Source organism: Oncorhynchus tshawytscha, linkage group LG01 (genome assembly GCF_018296145.1).
Source record: "Oncorhynchus tshawytscha isolate Ot180627B linkage group LG01, Otsh_v2.0, whole genome shotgun sequence".
Taxonomy (NCBI): Eukaryota; Metazoa; Chordata; class Actinopteri; order Salmoniformes; family Salmonidae; genus Oncorhynchus; species Oncorhynchus tshawytscha.
In genome coordinates, this window is record NC_056429.1 from 64,332,217 (window position 1) to 64,359,192 (window position 26,976).

The 26,976-nt window shown below is 42.0% G+C and overlaps 1 protein-coding gene across 1 annotated transcript in view; it reads left to right on the forward strand.

Moving 5' to 3' along the window:
* Positions 1 to 694: 694 nt before the first annotated feature.
* LOC112254855 (serine protease HTRA1A-like) overlaps positions 695 to 26,976 on the forward strand; it is a 35,831-nt gene continuing 9,549 nt past the window's right edge. The window contains exons 1-3 of the mRNA XM_024427775.2: positions 695 to 1,397; positions 19,573 to 19,672; positions 19,993 to 20,197. Coding sequence (XP_024283543.1) covers positions 938 to 1,397; positions 19,573 to 19,672; positions 19,993 to 20,197 — 765 coding nt within the window. The 5' untranslated portion in view covers positions 695 to 937. The remainder of the gene's footprint in view (positions 1,398 to 19,572; positions 19,673 to 19,992; positions 20,198 to 26,976) is intronic.

Here is a 26,976-nt window from a genome sequence, read left to right on the forward strand (position 1 = left end):
CCTTGATGAAAACCTGCTCCAGAGCGCTCAGGACCTCAGACTGGGGTGAAGATTCACTTTCTAACAGGACAACTACCCTAAGCGCACAGCCAAGACAATGCAGGAGTGGCTTCGGGACAAGTCTCTGAATGTCCTTGAGTGGCCCGGACATGAACCCGATCAAACATCTCTGGAGAGACCTGAAAATAGCTGTCCAGTGACAGAGCTTGATAGGATCTGCATAGAAGAATGGGAGAAACTCCCCAAATACAGGTGTACCAAGCTTGTAGCATCATACCCAAGAAGACCTGAGGCTGTAATCGCTGCCAAAGGTGCTTCAACAAAGTACTGAGAAATACTTAAATTTGAGTTTTATTTGTTTAGAGATTTGCCAAAATATCGTTGTAATCCAAAACGTTGTAATCCATTTTGAGTCAGGCTATAGCTAACAAAATGTGGAAAAAGTCAAGGGGTTTGAATACTTTCCGAATGCACTGTATCTAACTACCATCGTGGGTTCGTCCAGCCTGTTCAAAGGGTCTAGTCATTCAGGCCAGTCCAGTACTTCGATCCACTGTATATTCTATAAGTGTAACATATTCCAAGTTAAGCCTATAATTAATTCAAATAGGCCTAAATGAAAAATAAATAAATACCGAAGCGTTAGGGCGTCACACTCATACACCAATTGCAATGCGTCTTATTGTCTGGAAAGTGTGCCGGGTCATGTGGAATTGAATAGGCTTTAAAAATGCAGTGCCAGCTAAAAAAACGCTAAATCTCATATTGGTGCGCAGTGGAAGTGGAGCTTTCCAAATCCCGCTGTATCTGCAGTGGCTGCTCTGCTCTACAATTTTCAGCTAACATATTCAAACGTAATGCAAGTTTTAGAGTAACTCTGACACTTTTTGTTTACTTCACAATTTTTGGGCAACAGTCCGTTTCACAGTAATCCACCATGTTTTGGTCACTATTGTGCGTAACCGTTTGCTTGGCATCCCTACCTGCCGAAGCACAGATCTCAAATAGGTACGTTATCGGCTGTCCCAGTCGTTGTGACAAGGCGATGTGCCCACGTATGCCAGTTGAGTGCTTAGCAGGAAAAATCCTCGACCACTGCAACTGCTGCCCGGTGTGCGCCTCTGGAGAGGGCGAAGCGTGCGGCGGCAATGGGAAGCTTGGAGACCCGGTGTGTGCAGAGGGGTTGGAGTGTTCGGTATCGGGCGGAGTGAGCTACTCTGCCACCGTCAGAAGAAGAGGGAAGAGCGGCGTTTGCGCCTGCAAAACTACCGACCCTGTATGTGGCAGCGACGGTGTATCATATCGTAACATCTGCGAGCTCAAGAGAGTCAGCAACCGGGCGCTGAAACTTCAGCAGCCACCTGTTCTGTTCATTCAACGGGGAGCTTGTGGAAAAGGTAACTTATTTATTAGGCATATTCTTTCATTCCACCACTTGAATGTGCTAATTGTTTTATCAGTCCTTTTGGTGGGTTCCTAACTTTAAATCAGTGCTAGTGTAACTCAGCTATAGACGCAAATACAATGTCTTTAGAAAGTATTTATACCCCTTGACTTACTCCACATTTTGTTGTGTTACAGCCTGAATTGAAAATATATTTTTTTCATCCATCTACACACAATACCCCACAATGAAAAAGTGAAAACACGTTTTTAGAAATGTTTACAAATGTATTGAAATACAGAAATATCACATTTACATTAGTATTCACACCCCTGAGTTAATACTTTGTAAAAGCACTTTTGGCGGTGATTACAGCTGTGAGTCTCTTTGGGTACGTTTCTAAGAGCTTTGCACATGAGGATAGTACAATATTTGCCCATTCTTTTCTAAATTCTTTAAGCTCTGTCAAGTTGATCATTGCTAGACAGCCATTTATTTTCAAGCCAATTTAAGTCAACTGTAACTCAGCCACTCAGGAACATTCAATGTCATCTTGGTAAGAAACTCCAGTGTAGATTTGGACTTGTGTTTTAGGTTATTGTCCTGCTGAAAGGTGAATTTGTCATCCCAGTGTCTGCTGGAAAGCAGAATGAATCAGGTTTTCCTCTAGGATTTTGTCCGTGCTATTTGGTTTCTTTTTATCCTAAAAAAACCTCCCTAGTCCTTGCAGATGACAAGCATACCCATAACATGATGCAGCCACCACCATGCTTGAAAATATGAAGTCATACTCAGTGATGTGTTGTGTTGGATTTGTCCCAAACATAACATTTTATATTCAGGACAAAAACTTAATTTCTTTGCCACATTTTTTGCAGTATTTCTTAAGTGCCTTGTTGCAAACAGTATGCATATTTTGCAATATTTTATTCTCTACAGGCTTCCTTATATTCACTCTGCCATTTAGGTTAGTGTTGTGGAGTAACTACGATCTTGTTGACCATCCTCTGTTTTCTTATATCACAACCATTGAACTCTGTAACTGTTAAAATCACCATTGTCCTTACGGTGAAATCCATGAGCAGTGTCCTTCCTCTCCGGCAAATGAGTTGGGAAGGATGCCTGTATCTTTGTAGTGACTGGGTGTATTGATACACCGTCTAAAGCCTAATTAATAACTTCCCCATGCACCAAGGGATATTCAGCGTCTGCTTTTTATTTTTTTTACATACTGTATCTAGCATCCGGTGTCTCTTTGAGGCATTGAAAAACCTTCCTGGTCTTTGGTGTAATATGTGCTTGAAATTCACTACTTGATTGAGGGACCATACAGATAATTGTACTGTATGTGTGGGGTACAAAGATGGTGTTTATTTTTATTTTTTTATGATTTATTAATGACACCCTATTGTTGAACACCAAATGAGTCCATGCAATTTGTTTAGCACATTTTTACTCCTGAATTTATTTAGGCTTGCCATAACAAAGGGGTTGAGTACTTACATTGAAAGTATATAGTGCAAGTGATCAATGCTGTTCAAGACTCTTCACAAATTATTAAAGCAATTGAGAAGATCTCCACAGACCTGCGACCTTTGCATGCTATCTTGAACATGCACACTTTCTATTATTACATAAGAAAAGATTTATAGCTAGACTACAGTAGGCTAGCCTCAAAATGTGGCTGTGGATGTTACTCATTTGAAGGTTGGATAAATACTGTTAGGTAAGAGAGCCTTAGTTTCAGGCTTTTAACTGTATTACAAAAGTAATATTGAATTGTTTGGTGGACAACACAAACAAATATCAACATTTAATGCTGGGATAGTTACATCTGAGCCACTGGCTTAATCTTTTTTTAAAACTTTTTTATTTATTTAGTTGAAGACATGAATCCAACATAGAATTTGTTAGCCTATTAACTTGTCGACAAGTTATTTACTGTATTGCAAAAGTGATATTGAATTGTGTTTGGTTCTCAACGCAACCAAATATCAACATTTGAAGATGTATATTCTATGTCACTGACTTAGTCTTGCTTTGATTCCAGTTTGTCGACAAATTAGTGATTGATACTTACTGTATGTTGGATTCACGTCTCCATCTCAACCAAACATCTACAGTTGAAGTCGGAAGTTTACATACCCTTAAGTTGGAGTCATTAAAGCACGTTTTTTCAACCACTCCACAAAATTCTGCAAAATGATGTCATGGCTTTAGAAGCTTCTGAAAGGCTATTTGACATCATTTGAGTCATTTGGAGAAGTACCTGTGGATGTATTTCAAGGCCTACCTTCAAACTCAGTGCCTCTTTGCTTGACATCATGGGAAAATCAAAAGAAGTCAGCCAAGACCTCAGAAAACAATTGTAGACCTCCACAAGTCTGGTTCATCCTTGGGAGCAATTTCCAAATGCCTGAAGGTACCGCGTACTATTGTTTGTACAGATGAACGTAAGTATAAACCCCATGGGACCACGCAGCCATCATACCACTCAGGAAGAAGACACGTTCTGTCTCCTAGACGTTCTTTGGTGCGAAAAGTGCAAATCAATCCCAGAACAAAAGCAAAGGACCTTGTGAAGATGCTGGAGGAAACAGGTACAAAAGTATCTATATCCACAGTAAAACGAGTCCTATATCGACATAACCTGAAAGGCCGCTCAGTAAGGAAGAAGCCACTGCTCCTAAACCGCCATAAAAAAGCCAGACTACGGTTTGCAACTCCACATGGGGACAAATATCATACTTTTTGGAGAAATGTCCTCTGGTCTGATGAAACAAAAATAGAACTGTTTGGCCATAATGACCATCGTTATGTTTGGAGGGAAAGGGGAAGGTTTGCAAGACGAAGAACACCATCCCAACCGTAAAGCACGGGGGTGGCAGCATCATGTTGCGGGGGTGCTTTGCTGCAGGAGGGACTGGTGAACTTCATAAAATAGATGGCATCATGAGGAGTAAAATTACGTGGATATATTGAAGCAACATCTCAAGACATCAGTCAGGAAGGTAAAGCTTGGTGGCAAATGAGTCTTCCAAATGGGCAATGACCCCAAGCATACTTCCAAAGTTGTGGCAAAATGGCTTAAGGACAACAAAGTCAAGTTATTGGATTGGTCATCACAAATCCCTGACCTCAATCCTATAGAAAATATGTGGGCAGAACTGAAAAAGCGTGTGCGAGCAAGGAGGCCTACAAACCTGACTCAGTTACGTCAGCTATGTCAGGAGGAATGGGCCAAAATTCACCCAACTTTTTTTGTGGGAAGCTTGTGGAAGGCTACCCAAAACGTTTGACCCAAGTTAAACAATTTACAGGCAATGCAACAAAATACTAATTGAGTGTATGTAAACTTCTGACCCACTGGGAATGTGATGAAAGAAATAATAGCTGAAATAAATCATTCTCTCTACTATTATTCTGACATTTCACATTCTTAAAATAAAGTGTTGATCCTAACTGACCTAAGACAGGGACTTTTTACTGGGATTAAATGTCAGGAATTGTGAAAACCTGAGTTTTTAAATGTATTTGGCTAAGGTGTATGTATATTTTCGACTTCAACTGTGTGTTAAAGAATAGGACTAAATCTAATTAAACTTGAAATGCACTTTAAATAAAGTTTGATTTATTCCTATTCTTTAACTTTGATTTTTGGTTGAGATGGAGATGTGAATCCAACACAATGATTAACTTGCAGATTACTTTTGAAATCAACCTAAGCTTAAAAACCTAGGCCCCCTATATGTATTGTCTATTTTAAGTTGAACCCTGGGTTGAATTGAAACACCAGCTGTTGATGACGTTGAAAATGCTATATAGTCCAAAATAGTATCGTTGTTGTTATACTGTATGATTTATAAAGTATGGTTAAGTTTAATTTCCCCTGTTAAATCTACCCTATGAAATGACTGATAGCATTAGTGAATATATTTAGCTATTAAAATAACTGTCAATAATCGTTCTCATGATACCACATTGGTTGTAGTCAGTGACAAACTTCAAAGCTAAGCAGAGCTGGGCTTGGTTAAAACCCTGGATGGGAGATCAAATGAATAGCTGTTTATAGATTAACTCTCCAGTAGGAGGTGCTCCCCAGGCTGTTTTCTTCTTCTTCTCATGCTGGCTATAAATCTTCTTTGGGATAGGGGGTGATATTTTGACATCCGGATGAAAAGTGTGCCCAAAGTAAACTGCCTGCTACTCAGGCCCAGAAGCTATGATATGCATATTATTAGTAGATTTGGATAGAAAACACTCTGAAGTTTCTAAAATTGTTTGAAGAATGTATGTGAGTATAACAAAACTAGTGGAAGCCAGTTCCTATGGCTTCCACTAGATATCAACAGTTATTGGAAATTGGTTGATGTTTTTCCTTTGAGAAATGAAGAATTACGGCTATTCTGAATGAATGTCAAGCCAAGTATACTCTTTTGTTTGGGGCGCCCTCAAAACAACAATTGATTGTGTTAGTCTGAATTTGAAATTGATTAAATCAAGATTTTATGTCACTGATCTACACACAATACCCAATAATGTTAAATTATTTGGAAATTTGGTTTGTAGAAATTAAAATGTGCTCAACAAATTGCATATTAAGTTGCATGGACTCATTCCATTTTCAATAATAGTGGTTAACATGATTTGATAATGGCACCCTACCCTATTAGGGTACCTCAATCGACTACTGAATTTAAAGCACAGACCAGGGAGGTTTTTCAATGCCTTGCAAAGATAGACACTGGTTGTAGATACAGTATGCAAAAATAAATAAAGCAGAAGCTGAATATCCCTTTGAGCATGGTGAAATTATTAATTAGGCTTAAGATGGTGTATCAATACACCCAGTCGCTACAAAGATACAGGCGTTTTTCCTAACTCAGTTGTCGGAGAGGAAGGAAACTGCTCAGGGATTTCAACATGAGGCCAATGGTGATTTTAAAACAGTTCCGGAGTTGAATTGTTGTGATGTCAGAAAACTGAGGATGGATGAACAACGTTGCATTTATTGCAGTAGGTCATTGTTGCTGACTTGTTGCCTATATTAATTTCCAGGATTAGATTAGAAAAATTGTCCATTAAGTTACACAGAATGGAAAATTGTCTTTGGCGCTCTCACTTACATAAAAAATATAAAAACAGACATAAAACATACACATTACACACATTGAGCATTAACTCACGTCAGTTCATCAGAATCTTATTTAGGATTGTCTCTGCGGAGGGGATAAATTATTTCTTAAAGGTCCAATGCTAATCATTTCTGGGTAACAATGAAGTATCTTACTGTGATTGTTTTCAATGAAATGGTCAATGAGAAACAAAAATAGCTTCTCAGCAAAGGGCAATTTCTCAAGCAAGAATTTAGCTATTATTTGCAGAGAGGTTTGGAACTCTTTCTTATTGGTGATGTCACCATTGGCCACAAATCCATCCCACTAAAATAGGCTAAAATGTCAGGCCTTTTCAAGCAGCTTTTACACTAAAATGGTATTATCATAATTTTCACAATTTCATAGTATTATTCCAACCTCATGGTGTGGAAATGTATATGGGCCTTTAATGCCATTCTTCCTTGCAAGTGGCACCTTTTGTTCTTCGAACGGACGGCATCATTTGGATGAAGGCATGCCACTTGTGGGTGACCTGAAGTGCTTTCCTTGTAAAGTTCTGTGTGTACAGTTTTTGGAGTTGTGGCTGATTTGCCGCCGACTATTTTGCTGGCCTGATAGACAACTTGTGCCAGTTTACTCCTGTTTCTTACTGAAACATTCTCATACCAGAAGATGTTGAAGGTTAAAACACTCTGTAAGTGATCTGTACACCATGGTCAGTGTGTGTTTGCTTGCATTAAAACTTTGTAGCTTCCTTTTAGTATAAAAACACTACCTTTTGGATGGACTCTACTCTGTGAGTCCTCAGTTTCAGCCAGTGCAGCTCCCTAAATTTTATCAGCATATCGATTGCGCACCCAGGGGTGGAAAAACCTTGGATCATTGTTACTCTAACTTCCGCGAGGCATATAAGGCCCTGCCCCGCCCTCCTTTCGGAAAAGCTGACCACGACTCCATTTTGTTGATCCCTGCCTACAGACAGAAACTAAAAAAAGAAGCTCCCACGCTGAGGTCTGTTCAACGCTGGTCTGACCAAGCTGACTCCACACTCCAAGACTGCTTCCATCACGTGGACTGGGAGATGTTTCGTATTGCGTCAGATAACAACATTGACGAATACGCTGATTCGGTGTGCGAGTTCATTAGAACGTGCGTTGAAGATGTCATTCCCATAGCAACAATTAAAACATTCCCTAACCAGAAACCGTGGATTGATGGCAGCATTCGTGTGAAACTGAAAGCACGAACCACTGCTTTTAATCAGGGCAAGGTGACTGGTAACATGACCGAATACAAACAGTGCAGCTATTCCCTCCGCAAGGCTATCAAACAAGCTAAGCGCCAGTACAGAGACAAAGTAGAATCTCAATTCAACGGCTCAGACACAAGAGGTATGTGGCAGGGTCTACAGTCAATCACGGACTACAAGAAGAAAACCAGCCCAGTCATGGACCAGGATGTCTTGCTCCCAGGCAGACTAAATAACTTTTTGCCCGCTTTGAGGACAATACAGTGCCACTGACACGGCCTGCAACGAAAACATGCGGACTCTCCTTCACTGCAGCCGAGGTGAGTAAGACATTTAAATGTGTTAACCCACGCAAGGCTGCAGGCCCAGACGGCATCCCCAGCCGCGCCCTTAGAGCATGCGCAGACCAGCTGGCCGGTGTGTTTACGGACATATTCAATCAATCCCTATACCAGTCTGCTGTTCCCACATGCTTCAAGAGGGCCACCATTGTTCCTGTTCCCAAGAAAGCTAAGGTAACTGAGCTAAACGACTACCGCCCCGTAGCACTCACTTCCGTCATCATGAAGTGCTTTGAGAGACTAGTCAAGGACCATATCACCTCCACCCTACCTGACACCCTAGACCCACTCCAATTTGCTTACCGCCCAAATAGGTCCACAGACGATGCAATCTCAACCACACTGCACACTGCCCTAACCCATCTGGACAAGAGGAATACCTATGTGAGAATGCTGTTCATCGACTACAGCTCGGCATTCAACACCATAGTACCCTCCAAGCTCGTCATCAAGCTCGAGACCCTGGGTCTCGACCCCGCCCTGTGCAACTGGGTACTGGACTTCCTGACGGGCCGCCCCCAGGTGGTGAGGGTAGGCAACAACATCTCCACCCCGCTGATCCTCAACACTGGGGCCCCACAAGGGTGCGTTCTGAGCCCTCTCCTGTACTCCCTGTTCACCCACAACTGCGTGGCCACGCACGCCTCCAACTCAATCATCAAGTTTGTGGACGACACAACAGTGTAGGCTTGATTACCAACAACGACGAGACGGCCTACAGGGAGGAGGTGAGGGCCCTCGGAGTGTGGTGTCAGGAAAATAACCTCACACTCAACGTCAACAAAACTAAGGAGATGATTGTGGACTTCAGGAAACAGCAGAGGGAACACCCCCCTATCCACATCGATGGAACAGTAGTGGAGAGGGTAGCAAGTTTTAAGTTCCTCGGCATACACATCACAGACAAACTGAATTGGTCCACTCACACAGACAGCATCGTGAAGAAGGCGCAGCAGCGCCTCTTCAACCTCAGGAGGCTGAAGAAATTTGGCTTGTCACCAAAAGCACTCACAAACTTCTACAGATGCACAATCGAGAGCATCCTGGCGGGCTGCATCACCGCCTGGTACGGCAACTGCTCCGCCCACAACCGTAAGGCTCTCCAGAGGGTAGTGAGGTCTGCACAACGCATCACCGGGGGCAAACTACCTGCCCTCCAGGACACCTACACCACCCGATGTTACAGGAAGGACATAAAGATCATCAAGGACAACAACCACCCGAGCCACTGCCTGTTCACCCCGCTATCATCCAGAAGGCGAGGTCAGTACAGGTGCATCAAAGCTGGGACCGAGACTAAAAAACAGCTTCTATCTCAAGGCCATCAGACTGTTAAACAGCCACCACTAACATTGAGTGGCTGCTGCCAACACACTGACACTGACACTGACTCAACTCCAGCCACTTTAATAATGGGAATTGATGGGAAATGATGTAAAATATATCACTAGCCACTTTAAACAATGCTACCTAATATAATGTTACATACCCTACATTATTCCTCTCATTTGCATACGTATATACTGTACTCTATATCATCTACTGCATCCTTATGTAATACATGTATCACTAGCCACTTTAACTATGCCACTTTGTTTACATACTCATCTCATATGTATATACTGTACTCGATACCATCTACTGTATCTTGCCTATGCTGCTCTGTACCATCACTCATTCATATATCTTTATGTACATATTCTTTATCCCCTTACACTGTGTATAAGACAGTAGTTTTGAAATTGTTAGTTAGATTACTTGTTGGTTATTACTGCATTGTCGGAACTAGAAGCACAAGCATTTCGTTACACTCGCATTAACATCTGCTAACCATGTGTATGTGACAAATAAAATTTGATTTGATTTGAGCTGCAATCTAAGACGCTTGTAATCAGAATCAGTGTGACTCAACATAAACCAGACCGTCTATCCATCCCAGATATGTTTTTGTTATGAAATATAACATTAACAATTTGTGGCAACCTTTTAAGGGGTTGCTATTTCCCTCCTCAACTTTGTCATTGCTAGAGCATTGTGTCATATAGCCTTGTGAATTATCATGGCTGGGTTTGTCATATAGCCTAGTGGATTATCAGGGCTGGGCTTGTGTCATATAGCCTAGTGGATTATCAGGGCCGGGCTTGTGTCATATAGCCTAGTGGATTATCAGGGCTGGGCTTGTCATATAGCCTAGTGGATTATCAGGGCTGGGTTTGTGTCATATAGCCTAGTGGATTATCAGGGCTGGGCTTGTGTCATATAGCCTAGTGGATTATCAGGGCCGGGCTTGTGTCATATAGCCTAGTGGATTATCAGGGCTGGGCTTGTGTCATATAGCCTAGTGGATTATCATGGCTGGGTTTGTGTCATATAGCCTAGTGGATTATCAGGGCTGGGCTTGTGTCATATAGCCTAGTGGATTATCATGGCTGGGTTTGTGTCATATAGCCTAGTGGATTATCAGGGCTGGGCTTGTCATATAGCCTAGTGGATTATCATGGCTGGGCTTGTCATATAGCCTAGTGGATTATCAGGGCTGGGCTTGTCATATAGCCTAGTGGATTATCAGGGCTGGGTTTGTGTCATATAGCCTAGTGGATTATCATGGCTGGGCTTGTGTTTTATAGCCTAGTGGATTATCAGGGCTGGGCTTGTGTCATATAGCCTAGTGGATTATCAGGGCTGGGCTTGTCATATAGCCTAGTGGATTATCAGGGCTGGGCTTGGTTAAAACCCTGGATGGGAGATCAAATGAAGAGCTGTTGATAGATCAACTCTCCAGTGGGAGGTGCTGCCCAGATGTTTTTTTCTTCTGCTACTGGCTATAACGTTGAGCATCTGACGTTGTTTCAAAAGTATAATTTCAACATATTTTTACAAGGTTTGTCTGGGCATAAGCAACATTAGAATAGTAGAAATTTCAACATTTGGTTGTGCATCAGCAGTTTTTCTCTTGTAATGTCAATCACTGACAGTCACTCAATTAGCCATGTCAGCTAGCAATTTTTAGCAATCTAAACTTGTAGTAATACAGTGGGCCCCCATTGATTTAAAATGTTTATTTGTCATATACACATGTTTATCAGATGTTATTGCGGGTGTAGAAACACAAACATTTTGCTATCTCCAACAGTGCAGTAAGTAAGTCACTCTCACCCAGATATCATTAAAGAGCAACAGACCATAAAAAGCAACTTCTCATTTTGAAAATGTTCTATGTGGCATCGATATGAGTCAGAATATTCTAGTGTCAAAATTGACTACTAAGTATAAATAGGATCATTTTGGTCATAAAGTCGGCCTCGTCCAAAACTGAGATTTGCGAGCTGATAGGAAAAAATGATATGTCAAGGTATGAAGGTTACCATATCAGTTTTTCTGGCAGCACCCAAGTAATCATCCATTCGGATTACAGCTTCACACGACCCAATCATAATGCAGTGGTCAATTTGTGTTGACATTCAATATCTCTATGGTGCGGCAGGGTAGCCTAGTGGTTAGAGCGTTGGACTAGTAACCGGAAGGTTGCAAGTTCAAACCCCCGTGCTGACAAGGTACAAATCTGTCGTTCTGCCCCTGAACAGGCAGTTAACCCACTGTTCCTAGGCTGTCATTGAAAATAAGAATTTGTTCTTAACTGACTTGCCTGGTTAAATCAAATAAATATAAAAGGTCCCATTTACATTACATAATGTAAATGGGACAATATTTTTAAATGTCAAAGGCACACAATATTAATGACTTAATGTCATACCAACTATAAGTTGTAGAAATTCATGTACAAATATTGGCACTGCATCTGTTCCTAACATTTTCAAAATGTGAATGACTCTGAGGAGGATGATGCAGAGACGACCTTTACGCTCACACCTCACCCACTGGTGCTAGAGAGATCAATGGTTATTTAACTGTGTTCTTTAACTGTGTGTATGTCTGATGTGTTTAGTTCTTATAGTTGGACCACGCCGCAACACCTGTAGCAGAATCCACCTCTAGGCGAGGACACTTTCACTGCGCCAGCTGCTGTGTGTGTGCATGTGCCCAGTGCATATCACAGTATTTGTTTTCAAAATGCTGCTTCATTGTCAGACAGTTAATGTAAGTGTGCAGAAGGCTATCTGAAGCTTTTTGAAAGTCTCCATGTGTATACCTTTTCCAACATGAGGACACACAAGGCAGGCCAAAGTTATGTCTGAGAGTGTCTCCTCCGTGATTGAGCAAACATTTGGGATGCAAATACTTGATCCAGCTCTTCTCCAGCTCCAGTCAGCCTAAAAAAGCAAAGTGCAGCTCTGTGCCAAGCTACATGAAGGCCTCTGGCCAAGTAAAGAGAGGCTCCAGACTACTGGCCTCACTTAAAGCAAACACATGAAATTACACTTGGTACATGATGTAATTTGCATCTAGTTTCTGAAGTTGTTGATTAATGCAAGTTGTTTGAAGTGGCACATGATTTAGGTAAAATGTTGCTGTCCCATGGGCCCCTCTTGTGTTTTCTCAACTCATTTAGTCACAGACTGGCATATATGACCTGCAAAAACTAGTTTTAGATTTATTTGTATTTTCCAAGAGGTAAGATAATACAAATGTTGACTTTAGGATGTTGAGAACAACCTTTTCATTCATTTAAATTCACACCCAAAGGAACAGCAACATTATGCATATCTCTGGTGAGTGATTGGGGATTGCTGCTTTTACAATGGCAAGCTGTGTTGATGTGCTTTCAAATCAAATGAAAGTTAATTGGTCGCGTTCAATGGGGAATGTGAATTGTCTTTGATTATGCTTGGTGGCTCATATACAGTATGCTGACTGTGCACATTTTTCCTCCCAGCCTCCTCGTCTCTGCCTCGCTTTTGCCACTCTTCCCCTGTTTCTTTCTTTCTTTCTCTATAACCATGTTTCCATCCACAGTTTCAGGGAGTCAAGTCATATTGTATTAAAAAAAAAGTTTAAATCACGACAGTTGTGATGGAAACAGGAGGTTTTGGTGTAATTTTATAAATGCCTACAGATAATGTGTTTGTTCTGTATGGTGGGATCTTTTTGTGTTGTTAAAATGAATTATGCAGGAAATGGCATTGGAAACCCCTTTATGTGCAAATATTGATATAATAACTATCATATCGAAAGTACATTTGGAGTCATGCGATGATATGGTGTGTGGTCCTCCCACTATGACTCGGGAAACCATGCAGTTTTCAGGCTATAGATTAAATAAATGATGATGAACTTCACAGGGTGACGTATGAGCATGATGCTCCTTTCTAATAAATGTTGAAGGTCCCATTCTGGTGACATGATGATCGATGCTTGACTGCCGTTTCACAAATACGAATATTCTTGCTGTTATTCATAATAGGTGAATCTCGTCTTGTAGACTAGCCAACCTGCCCAGCCTACCGGTACTGTCTGCGAGCTGTTTGCTAGAGCGCATGTACCAAGACCGGAGGAGGCCATTTGGTATTTAACGCAACAGTTTTTGTGACAAAACTATGGGTAGAGTTGAAAATGCAATGGAAACACATTGAACTTTAGATTTGTATTCGGTACATGAGAAATTAAGCGGAAAAATATATTTTGTGTTCACTACATCATCACGCAGTGATTTTTATCTGCAACAAGTCCATTTGGTGGAAACATACTGTACCATTGGTGGAGAAAATGTGCATATTTTCTTTATGTGGAGTCTAGAATATACTCATGAAAATATGTCGGCAATTTGAAGAGAACCTAGTTTACTCCTTCCTCTGCTTTATCATTCTCCATATTTCTTTCCCCATTCCTTTCCCAGTCTCTGATCCCAAATATAAGGCACATTCCCAGACTGTAGTTCACTACCCAGTCCTCTAGACTATACCCTTTCTAGTTTCACACTTTCAGTTCATCAGCAAGGGTCTAGGCCCTAGGGACAGTGACCGGGGATTGAATTGGGATTGTGCTTTTCTGTGTATGTTCACAGAGCTCAGTGACTATGTTTCCTTTGACTTAGGGACTCTCTCGAAGGCTTAGTGAATGTGTATTCAGTGCAGACAATGCATTTGCTGCATCACAGCCTTCGCGAATTACAGTAATACTGCAGAAGGAATGCAATCCATCTGACACTGCAACCCAATCCCTCTGCATGTAGGATGGGGATAAGGAAGAGCAGCTTCCTTAGGGAAACTCTCATAAAGTAACACGCAGACTGGTGTGTGTTGGGGAGTGCTTGATACAAGAGTGAAGTTTGGTTTCTTGATGAGGTTAGTGAGTTGGAGTGTGTCTAATTAGAGGGAGAGATACATACCTGGGTGGAATGTCTCTTTGAGAGGAGGTTACTGAGCTGGCCCTTGGAGATCATGACTATCTAAAGAAGCTCATTGTTTCATGAGCATTTGAGTGGTTTTGTGTGTTGCTACATGTTGCATAGACATAACGAGACATGTAGAGAGAAAATGTGGCTCCATCCTCCTCTACTCTTTCCCCCAGTTCCCCCACTTCTGAAGAGGTAAAGTTGAGGGCACAAAGTTGAGGGCACGGCCACTCTGCCAGACAGCCAGGCCAGATGAAGGTAACTGATAAGACAATGTGGACCACCATTCAGGGAGCCAGAAAAGACATGACTAACATGTAGCCTGCAGGGTAGGAGTGTTTTGCCAGTAACCGAAAGGTAAAAATCTGTTGTTCTGTCCCCGAGCAAGGCATTTAACCAAATGTTTCATGGGTGCCATGGATGCTGTTTAAGACATCTCCCCACACCTCTCTGATTCAGAGGGGTTGGGTTCAGTGCGGAAGACACATTTCAGTTGAATGCATTGTTGTACAACTGACTAGGTATCCCCCCCTTTCATCCTTAGATGACGATAGGCTTTTCTTTGCTTCTGATGGTACCCCTCTCTCTTCCTCTGTCTCAGTCTGTAGTAAATCATGCCTGCCTGGGGATTGAGCACTCAAATCAAAAAGCCATTTGTCTCAGTTTAACTATTTGTTTGTAGGACCTTTTTAAGTATATTTTATTTGACACAATTCAACATTGAAATAAATATTGCCAGTGAATGTGGGTCGACTAAACTTATACAGTATATAATTCTGTAAGGAAGCTTATGCAGATGTCCTCTATTTCAGAACAGTAAAAACTGATAGTCGTTTTTCATAGGCATTCCAATGATATTCACGATTTTGGAGTTAATTTTTTTTTTTTTAACCATTATTTAACTATGCAAGTCAGTTAAGAACAAATTCCTCCTTTACAATGACAGCCTAGGGATAGTGGGTTAACTGCCTTGTTCAGGGGCAGAATGACAGATTTTGACCTTGGCAGCTCGGGGATTCGATTCACCAACCTTTTGGTTACTGGCCCAATGCTCTAACTACTTGGCTACCTGCCGCCCAGGTTTAAGTAGATGCTCTCCATCCTTGGTCCATATGCTTTTTGATTTGTCTCGTGGTCGACTTCATTCCATCTGGCGTTGACCTGATCTGAACCCCAGCTCCTCCGACAGTGTCTCATTAATAAATAACCTGTCACGGTCTACGTACAAGGCAACAGTACCTTACACTGCTATGGAAGGAGCGCACACTGACTACATCTGGTTTGTGATTTTCCCAAGTCCGCAAGAAAGGTTTCGTCATCAACTGGCACAAACCCACTCTCCTTCATTTCCACTGCAATGATGTGTCTGTGGAAACAAATCAGGTATGTCTGTCAAGAGGGAGAGCCAGGTATCATCATAACGTTGAGAAGTGAAGAAGACAGGTTGTAAATTATGACCTCTCTAGAGAGACTTCAGACTGATCTTAGGTCTAGATGTGAGACTTATCCCTACTGTCCAATCCCATTGTGTTTGAGCTATGTTCTTTTCCATTCCGTGATTTTCTTGTTTTAAACTTTAAGGAGAATACTTCAGACCCTGACCTTCATTGCAGATCTACTCGAATTGTACTACACCAGCTTAGCTCAAATGCTCGTCGGATGTGGCAGGGCTTGCAAACGATTACAGACTACAAAGGGAAGCACAGCCGAGAGCTGCCCAGTGACACAAGCCTACCAGATGAGCTAAACTACTTCTATGCTCGCTTCGAGGCAAATAACACTGAAATATGCATGAGAGCACCAGCTGTTCCGTAAGACTGTGTAAGATCATGCTCTCCGCATCCGATGTAAGTAAGACCTTTAAACAGGTCAACATTCACAAGGCCTCAGGGCCAGATGGATTACCAGAACCTGTACAACAAGCATGCGCTGACCAACTGGCAAGTGTCTTCACTAACATTTTCAACCTCTCCCTGTCCGAGTCTGTAATACTAACATGTTTCAAGCAAAACACCATTGTGCCTGTGCCCAAGAACATTAAGGTAACCTGCCTAAATGACTACCGATCCGTAGCACTCACATCTGTAGCCATGAAGTGCTTTGAAAGGCTGGTCATGGCTCACATCAACACCATTATCCCAGAAACCCTAGACCCAATCCAATTTGCCGATAACACAACAGCGGTGGGCCTGATCACCGACAACGATGAGACAACCTATAGGGAGGAGGTCAGAGACCTGGCCATGTGGTGCTAGGACAACAACCTCTCCCTCAACGTGATCAAGACAAAGGAGATAATTGTGGACTACAGGAAAAAGAGGACCGAGCACGCCCCCATTCTCATCGACAGGACTGCAGTGGAGCAGGTTGAGAGCTTCAAGTTCCTTGGTGTCCACATCACCAACAAACTAACATGGTCAAAGCACACCAAGACAGTCGTGAAGAGGGCACGACAAAACCTACTCCCCCTCAGGAGACTGAAAAGATTTGGCATGGGTCCTCAGATCCTCAACAGGTTCTACAGCTGCACCATCGAGAGCATCCTGACTGGTTGCATCACATCAGCCTCCGACCGCAAGGCACTACAGAGGATAGTGCGAACGGCCCTGTACATCACTGGGGCCAAGCTTGCTGCCATCCAGGACCTCTATACCAGGCGATGTCAGAGGAAGGCCCTAAAAATTGTCAAAGACTCCAGCCACCCTAGTAATAGACTGTTCTCTCTGCTACCGCACAGCAAGCGTTACCGGAGTGCCAAGTCTAGGTCCAAGAGGCTTCTAAACAGCTTCTACCCCCAAGCCATAAGACTGCTGAACATCTAATCAAATGGCTACCCAGACTATTTGCATTGTCACTTCAATGCATGTTCACTTCAATAACTACCTACATGTACATACTACCTCAACTAACCGGTGCCCCCACACATTGACTCCGGTACCCCCTGTATGTAGTCACACTATTGTTGTTTTTACTGCTGCTCTTTAATTACTTGTTACTTTTATATCTTATTCTTATATTTTCTTATATTTTTTGAATCTGCATTGTTGGTTGGGGGCTCGTAGGTAAGTATTTTCACTGTAAGGTCGACACCTGTTGTATTCGGCGCATGTGGCTAATACAATTTGATTTGATTTAAGATACTATTGGGAGTAACAAACCCAGTCATTCATGGATGAAGTTTTAATATTGGCTTTTGTTAGACTAAAATGAAACAAGTTGCCTGAAGTTATCATGCTATATGACCCCCTTATTTTGGGGGGAAATTACAGCTATGCTGACGATATGAAATATGAATTCCATTTAGGAATTTCCCCTCTTGAACAGGAAAGAAATAGGGTATTCTGAACGTATAATTAAGTGCAGTATGTCAGGCTCATTCTACACCTGTCTTGGGCCTCAAGTAGAACGTTTTTTTTTAGTAACTTTAAAGTTTGACTAAAAAAGATTTCGGAGTAACTTCTAATCATTGGTAGACCTATTCTTCTATGTTAATGCACACCACTTTGCATTGGATGGCACATAATATAATTGAATTTAACAACCTTTATAAGTCCACTACAGCAAGGTGTGGGGTTGTACGACAAAACATATTTTGTGCTCTCTTTCCATGTTTTTAACATAATTATTTGAAGAGGATGTGGAAAGATAAGAGTTGTTAAAAGCATGATTGTTGTATTTACTTAAATGGGCAATCTGCAGTTCAAATAATAACAAAGCGGACACCCCACCTCGGTTTTGGTCAACAGCTCAGGAATTGGGTTGGAGAAATGTAACCTCTCTCACATTCATAGACTAGAGCTATGAAAGCAAGGAATGACCATCCATGATGTCAAAATTATAGTTTTAACCATGTTTTGAGGTTACATAGTCAATGTTTGTTTACAATTACATTGTTTTACTCCAGTTTGTAAACAATCTTATATTTGGGGTTTCTGATCGGGTACAACAGTTGAACTAAGCTCATGAGGCATTTTTAAGTTATATTCTTCAAGAATCACCCCATTCACGAAAAAGGTTTGCGTGGTTGTGGCTTTCTAGGTAAAGCAGGCAGACAGGCATAGAGGCATTCAGTTACTGTTCGATTGAACGTTAAAATGGGAAAAACGAGTGACCTAAGCAGCTTTGAGCATGGTATGATCATTGGTGCCAAGCGCACCGGTTCCAGTATCTCAGAAACGGCCGGCCTCCTGGGCTTTTCACACACAACAGTGTCTAGGATTTACAGAGAATGGTGCGACAAACAAAAACATCCAGTCAGCGGCAGTCCTGTGGGCGAAAAACAGCTCATTAATGAGAGGTTGAAGGAGAATGGCAAGAATCGTGCAAGCTAAAAGGCGAACCACAAAGAAGCAAATAACGGCGCAGTACAACAGTAATATGCAGAGCGGCATCTCGGAACGCACAACTAGTAAGTCCTTGTCATGGATGGGCTATTGCAGCAGACGACCACACCGGCTTCCACTCCTACCAGCTAAAAACAAGAAGTGGCTCCAGTGGGCACACGATCACCAACACTGTGCAATTGAGGAGTGAAAAAACATTGCCTGTTCCGATGAATCCCGTTTCCTGTTACGTCATGCTGATGGCAGAGTCAGGATTTGGCGTAAGCAGCATGAGTCCATGGCCCCATCGTGCCTGGTGTCAATGGTACAGGCTGGTGGTGTAAGGGTGTGAGAAATGTTTTCCTGGCACACCTTACATCTCGATACCTATTGCGCAATGTTTCCATGCCACAAAGAATTCTGGCTGTTCTGGAGGTAAAGGGGTGTCCAACCTGGGATGGGTTTACCTAATAAACTGGCCACAGAGTGTATATTAATTCAAAAGTAAAAAATATAAATAATGTATGTTACAATCACAGATTGCCGATTTAAAAAGCAAAAATGTCTATGATAATCTTCAGAAAAGGCTTAATTCACAACCTGGAAAAAGACAGCATGATATAATTACACGGTATATCATCAACATTTCCTGACTTGTCTTCTTACAGAAGACTTCAAAAGGCACTTACAGACACAAACACAGGATAGTGTCTATGCCACAAACTGTCATCGTTCCCTTTCTCTTCAGATAATTACCAGTTTCATATGCTGGACTTATTCTTGCACTGCTGTTACATTTTGTCATTGTATTTGTGTTTCTGGTGAGTAAATTCTTATTGCAACATCCTGTCTTTGTTGTATTTCTAGCCCAGGACAACCCTAACAGTCTGAGACACAAATACAACTTCATCGCTGACGTGGTGGAGATGATCGCTCCGGCCGTGGTTCACATCGAACTCTACCGCAAGTAAGAGCTGTGTGTGTGTGTGTGTGTGTAGGTCCTTGAATATCTGTAGACAAATACCAGAGCTTTACGACCCACCTGGATGTAAGAATACACTAGTTGGGACAACACTTAAGTACTTATCCTTTTTCATTATCTCTGCCTCTCATTCTCTTTCTCCATATCCCCTGTCTCTCCATCACCCTTCTCCCTATTTCTATTCCTCCCTTTCTCTATAAATGTATCTCTCTCTCTCTGCATCTCTTTCTTTCCCTTTCTCTGTATCTCTTTCCCTTTCTACCTCTCTCTCTCTCTCTATCTATCTTCCCCTCCCTCTCGCTCAGGATGGCATATTCTAAGAGGGAGGTGGCGGTGGCCAGTGGCTCAGGGTTCGTGGTGTCGGAGGATGGACAGATCGTGACCAACGCCCACGTTGTGGCCAATAAGCATAGAGTAAAGGTGGAGCTGAAGAGCGGCGCCACCTACGACGCCAAGATCAAAGACGTGGATGAGAAGTCCGACATCGCACTCCTCAAGATCGACTCACCAGTAAGAGTGGTCACTAGAGGTCATAGTTACAAATCAAATTGAAATAACTTTATTCAAACAACCTACCACATCAATAGTTAACATAGGAGCCAAACAGAGGCATAAGGAATGGGTTTGCAGTTAGAAACATTTGCAACATGTTAGTTTGCCTGTGTGTGCCACCCACTCCTTCACAAAGATTGTCACATTATTTCTTCAAATGGAAACTTTATGGAATAGTATAAGCAGCATAAATAGTGGGTTTGAGGAGTGTGACTTTACACAGTAGCTCCCACGCTTCAGTCCTTTTTCATTCCTGCCTATGAGAGTGTGTGGGAATGACATTGACAGTTTCAACACCCGGGAAGCAGATTGGATTTTAAATACAGCCTTCCAGGTCAACAGCAGCCATCTTGGTGCCGTACTTTCCTATATTTTACAACTGCATATCGAGACACCGTTGGCAACGTGAGCAACAATTGAACAACAATTACTCAATATTATTCCCTATAAAACAGCAGGGGAGTCAGAATTGCAAGATGTTATTGATAGAAAAGTGTTGTTCAGCTTGATAACATAGAGAGGTGATTGTTTGAGTGATGCAACCAAATGGTCCTTGTAAATGCTTTTGGCAAATGGCATTCAGAAGAAAAATACTTAATAAAACAGCAGTCATTACACAACGATTCTCAGAAATATACCGCAAAGACTCATTAACAGCAGATGAAAACCCATGTTATGCTCCAATGAGAAAATAGTTTGGATTGCAAAAGTTTTGCTCATAAATGGCCTTACAGGCCATGTAAGGTGTTTGCCACGGGAAAGTACAGTAATATTTAGAGGCTGTTGCTTTGTGGACCAGCGGGATACACATCCCACATGAATCCTAGTCGACAACCATATGAAGGAATGCCTGGCACCTAGTCAAAGCCACGGGCTAGGAGTAACTGCACAGCAGAATGCCTCACCAAGCTTTCCCTTGCTTCAATGCACAGCTGAAAAGACACTCACGACAAGAACAGGGCTACACACTGCATCAGCCCAAAATGTCAAGACAAGCACAAGGTTCTGTTTTCTTTTATGCAGCCTACATTGGTTCCCCATACTGGCCCTGGAAGACCACTGTGCTATATTCTCAGGTCTACATTCAAGACCTATGCTAGACAACAGTCAGGTGATATCAGACCCAAGGCAGTGATCCATCAATGTCTGAAGAAAAGATTATGGATGGAAATAGTTGTTGTAATGAAAACCAGCATAAATATTATAGTTCTCAAAACAGGACCAGTTGCAAGACACTGAAAAGTCAAATGCTTTGTTCCATGGTGGTAAAGACTACCTACCACCCAACGACTGGTGGACCATGACAGCCCAGCGCTGATTGTGGATTGACCATACACCCGGGGCCCCATTGTGGCTCCATAGCTAAGACTTCTTTATATTTAGTTGATTTGGATCCCCATTATCTTTTGCATAAGTAGCAGCTACTCTTCCTGGGGTCCACAAAAAACACAAAACGTGACAAGTAACAAAACACTGATACACTGATAATCAAGGACAGTCACACCATTGATATACAAACAATACAACAACAAAAATAATACAAACAATACAAATATATATATATTTGTGTGTTAGAGTGTGTCTGTGTTTGTTTGTGTCCCCATCACAGTCCCAGGAGTTATTTAATCTGTTTTTAAAGGTAATTTTGCGGTTTGCTTGAGTAATTGGAGGTGGAAGGGAGTTCCATGCGATGATAGCTCTGTATCATGCCATGAACTCGTTTTGAACATGGGGACTGTGAAGAGACCCCTGGTGGCATGTTTTGTGGAGTATGTATGGGTGTTGTATGCTATGTATGTTGTTTGATTATGCAGACAATCTGGAATTTAAGTCACAGTAATATTTCTCATGAAATCTAGAAGAGAAGCCGTTAATCTCTCGTCAACCCTCAACCAGGAAAGACTTGCATGCATGTTGTTGATGTTAGTTCTGTATGTGCAGTTAATGGAAAGGCCTGCTGCTCTGTTTTGAGCCAGCTGCAGCTTTGCAATGTCTCTCTTTGCTGCACTGGACCATATTACCAGCCAATAATCAAGATGGGACCAGAACCTTAATAGCTAGTACAGTTGATTTGTGTGTCAAAAACACAGGACTTATTTTTAATAACAGACATATATCCCTCCCCTTCTTCAGATCAACTTTTTCAATATGACTTGAACATGATAATTTGGGCTCCCGAGTGGCGCAGCAGTCTAAGGCAGTGCTAGAGGCGTCACTAGACACCCTGGTTCAAATCCAGGCTGTATCACAACTGACCGTGGTTGGTAGTCCCATAGGGTGGCGCACAATTGACTTCCCTACTTAAAGGTTAAATTAAAAAAATGTAACAATTGACAATCCAATGTTATACCTAGGGTTTTAGCTTCCTCAACTTGCGCAATGGTCACACCCTTTATGTACAACTCCAGTTTAGGTGTTAGAGAATGTTTTGAACTGAATTGTCACGGTCGTCCTCCTCTTCATCTGAAGAGGAGAGGCGAGATGGATCGGAGGACCAAAATGCGGCGTGGTATGTGTTCATCATTCATTTTAAGACAGAAAACACTGAAACCCTATACAAAAACAATAAACGAAATAACAACCGTGAAGCTAATGCAAACTGCGCTGAAACAAGCAATCAACATAGACAATCACCCACCAACAAACAGTGCAACCCAGGCTACCTAAGTATGATTCTCAATCAGAGACTAACTAATGACACCTGCCTCTGATTGAGAACCATACTAGGCCGAAACATAGAAATCCCAAATCATAGAAAATCAAACATAGACTGCCCACCCAACTCACGCCCTGACCAACTAAATAAATACAAAACAAAGGAAATAAAGGTCAGAACGTAACACGAATACAATGCTTCTAGTTTTAGATCTATTTAAAACCAGTTTACCTATTCTGATACGGACTGTAGCTCCTTATTAGAATCTCAGTGAGCTCACTGGTTTTGGCTACTGACATGTAGAGTGTGGAATCATCAGCATACATAGTCATTCTAGCTTCAGATCAGTCGCAAATCATTTGTAAAAATAGAGAATAGTAATGGCCCAAGGCAACTGCCCTGAGGGATTTGGCACTGTAGATATCTGATGTTAGAGAAGCTTCCATTGAGGAACACACTGTGGGTTCTATTGAATAAATAACTCACCAAACATGTGATGGCGGGTGATGCAAAGCTATAGCAAGTGAGTTTTTTTCAATAACAATTTAGGATCAATAACATCAAAGGCTGCACTGAAATCTAACAATACAGTTCCAACTATTATCTTAATATCCATTTATTTTAATCATCTGTCATCTGAGTCAGTGCAGTACAAGTTGAATACCCTTCTCTGTAGGCATGCTGAAAGTCAGTAGTTGAAAAAATATTATTGGTCAAACAATCCTCTCCATCAGTTTACTAAGAACAGGCAGAAAACTGACTGGTCGGCTGTTAGAGCCAGCAAAGGGTGCTTTACTATTTTTAGGCAGTGAATTACTTTCGCTTCCTTCCACGCCTGTGGGCACCCACACTCCTTTAGGCTTTGGTTAAAGATATAGAGAATAGGATTGGCACATCCAGTCTGCTACCATTCTCAATAGTTTCCCATATCTGGTGGCTTATCATTAGTGATGGATTACAATACTTTCCCCACCTCTCCCACACTAACTTGACCAAATTCAAAACAGCCATCCTTCTCTTTCATTATTAGATATTTGATAAAAAAAAAAAAAAGATTGTTCACTGTTCAATGTTGTCATTTCACTTCTGAGTTTTTCCACTTTACGAGTGAAATAATCGTTAAAATGATTGGCAATATCGAAAGGTTTGTTATCGATAACCCATTACCTTCAATGGAGATTAATTGGGTTTTCTGCCCATGACATCATTTAAGGTACTCCAAAGTATTTTTCCCATTGTGTTTTATGCCATTTATCTTTGTTTGGGAATATCATTTCTTATTTTTTTATGTTTAGTCACAAAATGGCTCAATTTGTTGAGCCAGCTGCTGAAATCTTTGCCCCAGTTGTCCCTTCTATGTGAGACAGTGTCTACCCAGTTCCATGGGGGACAGCACATCCCTAATGCTAATGATACAGGGGGTAGGGGAGGGTGTTTGTGAGGGAAAGAGTCAGTGAAAGAGAAATTAGAGGATGAGAGAGGGAGGGAGATAATTAGACGGAAAAATAAAGGGAAAGTTGGAATTTCTTAATTTGAAATGTAAGGGAAAATATAGTCAGTCGTCACAGTTTTGTCCTCAGTGCTTCAGGTCTGTACTCTTAAGTATTCATCTCTTTCCATCTTTTCCTCACTCTCCCTCCTTCTCTGTATCTCTCTTGCTTCAATTGGGAGTCATTATGAGTAGAGGTTACTATTGTCAAACTTTGTAGTGCATATAAGCCCACTAAGAAAGAATCAATCACACATGTGAGCTTTGAAAATGTACTTTTTGGATGTAGAATACCCTTTCTTCCCCCTCGGTGCTCCATGAGAAGCAGAGTTTATTGGTGGCTGGGTTGGTCCGTTCCTGGGTTGTGGTGTGGTGTGGTATACCCCCGTCTCTGGGGAAGACATTAGTCTGTCTGCAGCAGCTGGGACTTCAGAGGATGGGAAGGGAAAAAGTGCTACACTCCTTTCTGACAGAAAGAGAGTGGGATAGGAAGAGAGGGAAACAGTTCCATATGTCTGGAAAGCTAAGTGTGCTAATAGGCTAATGAGTTCTCTGTGTGATGTGGCGCTAGGAAGATATTGAGAGAGGTCATCATGTAGGGGAAGGAGCAGCTTGTTAACCCTATCAACTCACTGCCTAACTTGTCTCTCATACACAATAGTTCACTGACGATGTCCTCAATTTGGGCAGTGCCAATAAAAACTGAGGAAGTCATGTCGACAGACTGATTGCGATTAAACATACCTGGCCAAAAGAGGACGCCAAATCATCATCACTAAATGCATTAGCTCTTATTGGTTTAGCAGTCATCCAGGACATGCTCTGCTCCTCATCTTGTGGAAAAAGTGGTGTTCTTCTAGAAAGAAGCAGAGGGTAAATGAATCACATCCTCGTCTCATCCTCCATTTCACTCGCTCTCCCACAATCGTTCTCATCCATTTGGATGCAGCGTGTGCGGACGAGGGCCAAGGAAAGCCAACTGGCCTTGCTCTTCTATTCCATGCTGCAGACTTGGCCTAGTTTGTAGGTGGTTGTTTTCCAAGCCAGCGATGCAGGGAAGAGAGACCCAAACATCCCAACCGCATCTCGTCTGGTCCGCATGGCCCAGAAATCAAAAGTGTGTGGCGTCTAGCCGCCGTCAGTGAGATGTCATCCAGGGTGTCTGTAAACCTGAAGGAAACACAGAGGGAGCTTTTGACCACGTGTTGGCTGGGATATTTACAACAATGTGCGCATATTGTTTTTCTGTCCGATATCAGTGAAGGTTAGGTTAGCCAGTATGGTTGAAAGGTGTTTATATTAACTAGCCTATGCTATTAAATATTGTTCAGATGGCTAGCAATCCGTGAGGGAAGGGACATTTCTTTTTCTTATGACATAGATTTTCCCCAGCCCCTGTGATATAGTTAGGGTCCGCGCGTAACTCTTTCCCTGAAACTAGCTGTTATGTTGAGCTCACACACATACGTTTCCTGCCACCCCTCAGCCAATGCCGATCCCCAGAGCTGATGGTTCTACAGGTGTGAGCATGTCGGATCACGCTCCTCTTTATTCATTGTGGCACAACACTTGGGCTAAAAGTTCACGTGTAGCCAAAGTACTGTACACCCACCAACAGTCACACCACTTGCTAGTCCTCCCCATGATACCTACAGTATGATCTCTGCATGGTAGCACAGTGCTACAAAGATAACATAATACCCACTGCCTTGATTTCCCCTATAGGAAGAACACAGTAGTGACCACAGTAAAGACCGCAGAAGTTGTAATAGGTTTAATCACCAAACAAAGGGTGTATGTATTTCACTAGCATGTCTCTTTGAACTAACGGGTGCCAGCTGTGTTGGTGTCAGTTTACAGTTGTGAATTTGTTGAGTTAAGTCAAATTAACCCGTTTTCATATATTTGCGTGTGCCTTTTAAACTATTAGTGACAGTCCATCACAGCATGAAGCTTGACAAAACAAGTTTGCACCTAGGCTCAAGTCATAAAATAGTTAATGTAGTAGGTTTTAAAAGCGATTCCAAACTGCCAAAGCTGTAATATGAAACAAAGGCTCGTCTATGGCAACAAAGGAGGCATTTTCCCTGTCCTTCCACCCACTGCCATAGCAGACACTCTAGATGTACTGTACAATTTTCTAGAGATGATGAATATATGAATATCTGGAATGATACCACCACTTCTAGGTGCCCCTGTCATGCAATACTTTTTCTGGTTGGCTGTTGAAGTATACTGTCTCTGTCACTATCTCAGCCTCTATTAAAATCTGAAATTGTGCCATTCTCAGTTATGTATGAAGCTATCAAGAGCTTGGAAAACATTCATTGTTTAAGAATAGAGTGGTTGAAATTTCAATTAAAAAGTTTTAACTTGAGACTGAGGACCAGGTATTAGTGCCTTTAACTGAAAGCATCTCGCATGATGTCGGGGGGGCGGCCAATGCAGGAGAGGGTTTCCTGCTCCTCGTCTTCTACCTTCAACCACCTCTTCTTAATGTGTAAAAACTGTTGGTAGATAAATCCGGTAAGATCTAGGACCATGAAGGAAAAAAAACTGTCTGTGCAGTTGGCTTTTGCGCCCTCTCACCCA